The sequence below is a fragment of the Morus notabilis genome, unplaced genomic scaffold, assembly GCF_000414095.1.
Source record: "Morus notabilis unplaced genomic scaffold, ASM41409v2 Scaffold74, whole genome shotgun sequence".
Lineage (NCBI taxonomy): Eukaryota > Viridiplantae > Streptophyta > Magnoliopsida > Rosales > Moraceae > Morus > Morus notabilis.
Genome location: NW_010359622.1, coordinates 492,979 through 501,855, shown reverse-complemented (window position 1 = coordinate 501,855; position 8,877 = coordinate 492,979). Strand labels below are relative to the sequence as shown.

Below are 8,877 nucleotides of genomic sequence, written 5' to 3'. Positions count from 1 at the left end.
TATAACCTGTTTAAATTAATATATTGAATAAATAATTAATATAATAATGACTTATTTAACATGGTCAAGAGTTAATTTATCTTTTTCTTTAAGAAAAATAAATGAATTTACCTACAAATATTAAAATTCACATTATTTGTATTTAATATGTCATTAAACTTTCATGTTATATCACATATCATTAGATTGTAGATGATAAATATAATTAATCGTGTCAATTCGTATCACTTCGTGTTAGAAGATCAACCCTAACTCTCAATTTATTAATCATGTTAATCGTGTCAACCCGATTATGATCTAAACTCACTAATTTCATATGGATTTCAAATCGTGTAGTCCTATCGTTACCCAGATTGCAAGCCCTAAATTAAAAATACATATTTTTCTCTATAATTATATAATCATCAGTCTAATGGCATCAAATTTTGCTGTTTCAATGTAAAAAAAAAAAAAAAGAAAGAATATATTCTTAAAATATTTCAAACATTTTGCTATATCATCCCTATTAAGCCCATTAAGAAGCCCAAATCCCAACCGAAAATCTGAAGAAGACTGTTGCTACTACAAATTCAAAGTCTCCTCTTTCTCATTCGGAAAGGAGAAAAAAAAAAAAAGAAAAAATCCCTCTCCGATTCCCAATTCCGCCGTCGCCTTCTTCCCCAAACCCACCACATTCACATTTCAGCCCCACCCCTAGGGTTAGGGTTAGGGTTTCGTTTCTTCTCCGAACAGACAAATCTTCGGCCGACGATGGGTCGCGGCGGCGCACTCGCGGAGAGCGTGGTGAAGAAGGTCCTCCTCTCCTACGCCTACGTCGCGATCTGGATCTTCCTCAGCTTCACCGTTATCGTCTACAACAAATACATCCTCGATCGGAAAATGTACAACTGGCCATTCCCGATCACCCTCACCATGATCCACATGGCCTTCTGCTCCTCCATCGCTTACCTCCTCGTCAACGTCTTCAAGCTCGTCGAGCCGGTTTCCATGTCGCGCGAGCTTTATCTCAAGTCCGTCGTCCCGATCGGCCTTCTCTACTCCCTCTCTCTCTGGTTCTCCAATTCCGCTTACATATTCCTCTCCGTTTCCTTCATCCAGATGCTCAAGGCTCTGATGCCGGTGGCGGTGTATTCGATCGGGGTTTTGTTCAAGAAAGACGCCTTCAAGTCCGACACGATGCTCAACATGGTCTCGATCTCGATCGGCGTCGCGATCGCCGCCTACGGCGAGGCGAAGTTTGATTCCTGGGGCGTTTTGCTGCAATTGCTGGCTGTGGCCTTCGAGGCGACGAGACTGGTGTTGATTCAGATTCTGCTCAATGCGAAAGGAATCAGTCTGAACCCGATCACCTCGCTGTACTACGTCGCGCCGTGCTGCTTCGTCTTCCTCTGCGTTCCGTGGCTGATTGTGGAGTACCCGTTGTTGAGGGACACTTCGAGTTTCCATTTTGATTTTGTCGTCTTTGGGACGAATGCGCTATGCGCTTTCGCGCTGAACCTTGCGGTGTTCTTGCTCGTTGGAAAGACCTCGGCTTTGACGATGAATGTGGCCGGAGTTGTGAAAGATTGGCTCTTGATCGCATTCTCGTGGTCGGTTATTAAGGACACTGTGACGCCGATCAATCTGTTCGGATACGGATTGGCTTTCTTAGGGGTTGCGTATTACAACCACGCGAAATTGCAGGGCCTGAAAGCCGCGGAGGCGCAGAAGAAGGCGCAGCAGGCCGATGAGGAGGCCGGGAGGTTGCTTGAGGAGAGGGAAAGTGATGGCAGTGCTATGAAGAGCGAGACACAGAGTTGATTCGATGGCTAAACCCGAAGCCTTTAATTAGATAGAAGACAATGATATGAAAGAGCAAGGAAAATCTCTGTTTCGGAGCTGCTTTTTACAGTCTAGAATTGCCAGGTTTTGATTATTGGTTATCCGGGTTTAGGAATTTATCATAATATTATTTAGGATTTTTGTTTCTCTTTACACTTATAGATGGTTTAATTTGGTCGCTCATTGTTGCCGTTTTATACCTGTGATCATAAAGATTAACGTGAAGCTGTATTTGGGGTGATTCCTAAATACTTTGATTAGTAATTTAGTATAGGGCATAATTGAGGAAGGTTGGATATGTACTTTTTTCTGTTGATTATATACTTATCGTTCGGTATCTGCATTGAGGTATTTGGTTAATAATTGACATGTTTTGTTGAGATGATTCTTTTGTTGTTCTTATTGTTTTTATGTGTCCCAAAAATTATTAGTAGTCAAGTAGAAGATTTAACAGAAACTAACAAAAAACTAGAAACCTTGCATTAAACTAGCAAATATTCTCTGAGTATAAGGTTTATTTTGTTTTATTAACATAAACTTATGTAGCCTCTTGTTGTTTCGGTGTAGCATTTAGGTGAAGTTATGTTGCCTGTTTGATTTTTCAAAAATTCTTGTCATTCCATTTTGTATCAGTTCATGGATTACCTTTCTTAGCATCTTTAACTATCAAGACACTTATCCTTTCTTTCCTTTATTTTTTATGCTCTAGAGCAGGAAAGTTTAGAGCAAAACATATAGGACATGGGAATAATTGAGAAGCCTCATATTGCAATGAAGCTTCATATCCACGAAGATTCTGTTTTTGAATTACGTGGAGCTCTCCCTCGTCTCTCTCAGATATTCCAATTTTCCGATTTAACTTTACCTTAGTTATATGGTTGTTACTTTGAATAGAACTTTTGAGCGTTTTTCCGATTTAACTTTACCTTAGTTATGTGGTTGTTACTTTGAATAGAACTTTTGAGCGTGTATGCTGCTGGCACAGGAGTGGCTTGGTAAGTCAATTCTATCTCTGTTACGCGGTCTTAACGTTATGTTACACGCAGCCAGTGTTCGCCTTGTTTCGTTGCAATTTTTGAGTAAGCAAGGATAAATATGCCCTGTAATTTCCTGGCTTGGATACAAGAAGGTTACCGAATTGATAGTTTGTTTCTTGTTATTAGTGTTTTTTTTTTCAACTAGAGGAATACTTGCCTGAGTTTTACAGTGGCGGAAACTGGAATGACTTTACAGAAACAGAAGATGCTACCACTAGCTGTAAGATGGCACGTTTCTTTCATGCCCAGAATGACTTTGTTATGTAGTGCTTGCCTGTTCTGTTTGTTAGCCTGTTCTGTTTGCCCTCGACTCTAGGGAATTCTTTGTCTGTTTTATACAATTCTCTACACCTTTTAGTGCAAAAAGCAGAAGAGCATGCCGACAAGTATCTGATACCTTGAATCATATTGGTTTAATGGGAAACTTTCGTAATGTGTTCTATTCAACTTGGTCAATTTCTCCTTGAACCTAGCAGATTTCAAAATTCTGGGCCATTTTCCATGATTTGGACCGGGAGCATGAGATTTTAAAAAATAAAAAAAATAAAAATTATAGTAAATAGTATATTTTTAAAATTAAATTAATTAAATAGCATATTTTAAAATTATTTAAAATAAATAGCAGTTTATCAAGTAAATGTTTGATTTACGACTGATAAAAAAAATTTAATTGGTAAAAAAAATCTAATCTTAAAAAAAATATAGAAAATTTACCGTTAGGAGTGCACGAGTTTAGATTTTTATTTTTTACTATTGATAAATAAAAGGTTGTGAATTAAGAGTAAATGATAAAATTCTTAACTCATACTTTTAAGAGATATTCGTCAAGATTATTCCATTTAAAAATTGATTATTTCAATTAATGAATTATGAACTAATTTGCCTCTTTATAAAACCCCTCGAATTATAACTTAAAACATCGGGAATTGACCCATGCCATAAGAATAAGGCATGTTATGTAGATTATTATCGGTAATCTGGGGTAGCTTAATCTATGGCTGTTCATAAACCCGAACAACCCGCAAACCCAACCCACCCCATCTCAACCCAAGATGAAAAAAAGCAACCCGCAGCAATATTTATAAATTTTCGGCCTATTATACCTCTGGCCTGAAGTGTTTGGGGCGGATTGTGGGTTGAGCCCATAACAACCCGCAATCCCTAATCCAACCCGCACAACATACCCCCAAGCTTAATTTCGGCCCAAGCCCAACTACCCAAGTTCTAACCCTGGGCTCGCTGGCATGCCGCATTAGGGCAAATCACAATTTCATCTCAGTCTCCCGTGTGAACCCCCTCTTGCCTCTTCAGTCTTCCTTTTCAGTTTTCCCTCATTTCACACCTCTCGGTCTCGGCCGCCTATCCCTTCACAACTCTCTCCTCATTGCTCAGTCCTCTTGGCCGTCGTCTTGCCGACTTTCTCCAGTGCTCTCTCGCCTCAGGCCCTCACAGCTCTCTCTCCTCAGTGCTCAGTCCTCTTGGCTCTCAGTCTCTCCTCACTGCGCTCTGGCTCTGTGCTCTCGTCTCTTGCCTCTAGGTCTCTCTCTCCTCACTTATCTTTTGGTATTTATTGTAGCTCAAAGCTTCCTCTGTGTAGATTCATTCTATAAATTTCAACTCTTTTATATGATATGTTGTGGCTTTTGAATGATTGGTTTTTTCATCCATGGACGAAAATGACGATGTTGAGGGAAATATAGATGGATCCATATTGTATTTATTGTAGCTCGAACTCGTTTTCTCAGCAAATGACGATATTGTATTTATTTGATTGGTATTTATTGTAGCTCGAACTCTCTCTCTCACTTCTTCCTCATCTCTATTTTTTTTTTTTAGTTTTTGTTTGGATTGGAAATTTGATTTCTCATTTGATGTTTCTGTTCGGAATGGTGTCCTAGAAGCATAAGATGTAATAGGATATTTATTATTTATTTAATAAAAGAGTTTATTCATCATTTTATGTGTATATATTTGTGAATATTTTATGAATATCAATGAAAATTCCGTGATTATTTATGTAACCTTAAACATTGTATATAAGTGTTATATACGAGAGGAAAATGTTTAAAGATAATAATAAAAAAGCAATGTTTATATTGAATTTAATTAAAGTTCGAAATCTTTAATTGAAACATTATTAATACATGTCATTCCCATTTAGAATGGAACGGTGTTATCTGCACTGTTAATATGGTGAGATATTGAATGAGTGTATTTCGCATAATGAGATTATGTGGAATAAGGACACAGACACAATATGAATTTCTAATAATTTTCGTTAAGTATAGACATTCTAATTGAGTCTACGAATGGTCATATATAGAATGATCTTAATTCTGAGTTCTTAACAGACTCCTATTTATAGATTTGTGTTTTTTGATTTACTCGGTACGGATTCTGAGATCCTAAATGCTATTCCTTGTATTTTGGAGACATGATGAAGTAGGTAGCCGGGAATGTTATTACACGAGATGGAATTCATTCCTTCTTAAGAAAGAAGTAGATAAATAATTCTCTTGAGGGTTGATTCGGTACTTGGACCAGTAGGAGCTCCGATCCATGAATGTGTTTTATGAATCACTGTCCATTAGAGAATCAATGGTACACAAGGATAAAGAAGTAATTAGAGAGGTTAACAGATTTTACCTTGTTCTAATTATGAATTATTTATGGAGGATCGATTTATATGCAATGACTATATCAAATGGACACTTCACAGTTTAGAAGTAATTTATGTCTATAATTGTAACGCCCTCTAGAATTAAACATGTTTAATTATGCTAAACTATAGATTATTAGTGTGCTTAATTTGATTTTCATAATTAATCAAGGGATTTTAAGTTATTTTCAGTATTTATAATTTCACCCCAAAGATTTTTGAAAAACACACTTAAATTTAATACATTTTCTCTTTTTTCCATTTTTCTTTTTCCATTTCTTTTATTTTTCTTTTTCTTTTTTTCTTTTCTTTTTTTCTTTTCCCCATTTCCCTTCCCGTGCGCCCAGCTCCCCATTCTCCTTCTTTTTCTTTTTTTTTCTTCTTTCTTTCCTGGCTCTCCCATGCACAGCGCCCAGCTCTCTCTCTCTCTCTCTCCATTTTCTTCCACTGCCGGCCACCTCCTTCTCCGGGCTTCCTCCCGCCGGCGTCCTCTCTCTCTCCCTTGCTCTCTCTCTCCGGGTTTCTCTCTCCCTCTCTCTCTCGGCAGTTTGGGCGAGAATCTCAAAAAAAAAAATTGAAAAACAGAAAAATTGAGGGAAACAAAGCTCGAGCAACTGATTTGAGGTAAAACCCTTTGAAACCCACTCTTTGATTCGAATTTTAAGCTTGAGAAAGTTTGATTTTGGTTAGATTTGAATAATTTTGAGTTAGGGTTCGAGTTTGAACAGTTATTATTGGAATCGAATGAAATTTGGGGGTTTTTAGTTATTGGGCATGTTGCCGAAATTTCTTTAGAAACTTGTTTTTAAACTAAAATTAAATAGGAAAACCAAACCTATGAATTGGATTCTAATTTTTAAAGAACCCCCAAACTGAATTATAAAATCATTGTGAAAATTGGATTTGAGTCAAGGCACACTAATAGGAAACAATTAAACATGATTGAACTTAATTCGTTTTAGGAATGAGAAATACTTCCTAAGATATTACTTTTGTGATAAAGCTAGTGGAGAAGGTCAAGTATTAAGGCTTTAAGGAAAGCAGAGGCTAGGAGAACTGAAGGCTAGCCCAGGTTTGACATTCGAGAGGTAGGATATTCTTGTCCATATCCTTGTTAGCCTCATTTTAAATTATTTTGGCCAATGAAAATGTTTTAGAACAAAACATGTTTAAAGAAAATGATTTTAAAGAAATAGCATGAGAATGCTATTAAGTTTTTCCAATGATTTTGGAAATGAGATTTCAAAGCGTATCAATTCTTAAAATGAAATATTTTAAGGAATGATACAATGCATGGTGGCCACAGAGATTGGGATGTGGGAATTGCATCCTTGGGGGCAGGTCCCGAAACCCGTACGGATCCGCTTCTTGTTTAGTTGAATTATGACTCTGCACTTTTCATTAGACAGACATTTTTACCGCTTCTTGTTTAGTGGTATGATGAGCTGTACACTTTCATTATACAGACATATTGTATTATGTGAGTATTTCCTTTTTCTTTTTTAAAAAGGGATGATCGGTTCCGGGTGTATATCTTCGGACTGTGAGTACCTTTATTTGAAATGCTTTATAAAATTATATCCTACTGGACCTTTCGCTCACCTTTTCCTGTTTTCAAATGTATTAAACCCCTCCAGGCGACGCGAGGAGTAGTGCGGAGTAGGTAGCTACTACCGGTGACGTGGACTTGTTTCAGGAAAGCGAAGAGTTGTATTTCCTCTTATCTTTTATTTCAAGGCATGTATAAGAGATTATGGATTGTAAACTTAAATATTACTAGACTATGGTTGATGTCATATTTACTTTTGTTTATGTTGATGTATGCTAAACACCTGTGGGAATTCCTGACATGATACTAGGGACGTGATTTTAGACTGGTTTGGTTGGAAATTCCATCACCGTTCTTGAAATTAAATTTCTCTTGAATGCAGGGGCTCGTTTGGAAATACCTGGATGTTTTGGATTTGAAAGAAATTAAATTATTTTGCTAATCGCTCAGGTTTAACTTTCTAAACGAGCCTCCACATCACTAACCCCGGTTTGGGGGCGTGACAAGACTTGGTATCAGAGCCCTTGGTTTAGAACCTTAGGGTTTGGAATTATGCATACATGAATGACATCAGGAAACCACTAAAACAGTCTAGCTTTCTTTTCAGATAAAAGAATGCCGCCGCGCCGTAGAAATCCGAACCCACCGGTGATGCCAAATGAGCAATTCATGGAAGCCATGTACGCCACTTTCTAGGGGATGGTTACTAGAGCCCAAAATGAACGTCTCGCGGAGGACAGAAAACAGAACTACTTCCGTGAGTACAGGCGTAGTTCAATTCCTATATTCACTAACGCGGGTGGACCTGAGGAAGCTGAGTATTGGTTCGAATCGGTGTCTAAGCATCTAAGTACCATGGGAGTACCGGATGAGTATTGGGTGGAGTTCGCAGCTTTTAAGTTTGAAGGTCCTACAGGTGCATGGTGGAAGCATATCCGGCGAATGCAAGATGTAGAAGGGAGGACTTGGGAACAATTCGAAGCGCTCTTTAATGAGCAATTCTTTCCCCAAAGTTATCAAGATGAAAAGGCCATGGAATTCATGGGCCTACAACAAGGGGAAATGACAGTGAGGGAATACGAGGCTAGGTTCAATGAACTGTCCCGTTTTGCTCCCTCCTTGATTGAATCGGAGCACATGAAGTGCCTAAAGTTCGAGAAAGGTCTTAAGGGTGTAATCTGAAAATCAGTGGTAGCTTTAAGGCATCGAGTTTACAGTGACCTGGTTGCAGTAGCCATCTCTATTGAACAAGAGCACTTCGCCTTCCTCCAGGATCGAGCAGTTTCAGGGAAAACTTCAGGAGGACTTCAAAGGAATAACAGAAAAAGCCGTGATCAAGGGCAAGGTAGTGGGGGAGTGCCTAGTGGTAGCAGTGGCTCTTCGGGAAGTGGGAAGAGTGGACCCTATAGCTTCAAGTGCCACCATTGTGGGGAACTAGGGCATATCAAGAGGAATTGTCCTATCAGGGGCCAACTGGTGAACCAACAGACCCAGCAATTACCGCAGAGTCAAAGGGGTATTGCTCCTAGTCAAGACAGACTTCCACAGTTCACGCCTTTCTATCAGCCCCAGTTGCCTGTCCAGATGCTAATTCCTCCTGCACCGATCTTCCGTCTGCTGAACTACTCTTATTTCCGGCCACAGGCTTCCGTATAGGTATAGTCTACCCCGCCGCAACAACAGTACAGACCTAGAAACCATAGACCTAACAACAATGAGAGAGGAAAAAGGAAAGCACCGGGGCAGATGCATACCATGGCCGGGGCATGTTCTGGAGCTCATGCCGGAAACCCAATCGTCGAGGGTATGGT

The 8,877-nt window shown here is 38.9% G+C and overlaps 1 protein-coding gene across 1 annotated transcript; it reads left to right on the top strand.

Moving 5' to 3' along the window:
- Positions 1-541: 541 nt before the first annotated feature.
- On the top strand, positions 542-2,158 carry LOC21405217 (probable sugar phosphate/phosphate translocator At4g32390). Its single transcript, XM_010094942.2, has one exon. It carries the CDS (start codon positions 751-753, stop codon positions 1,798-1,800), a length of 1,050 nt encoding a protein of 349 aa, XP_010093244.1. The 5' UTR covers positions 542-750; the 3' UTR covers positions 1,801-2,158.
- Positions 2,159-8,877: the final 6,719 nt, after the last annotated feature.

Excerpts from the sequence above, each read along its gene's own strand:
- LOC21405217 (XM_010094942.2), top strand. The coding sequence starts at position 751 with ATGGGTCGCGGCGGCGCACTCGCGGAGAGCGTGGTGAAGAAGGTCCTC.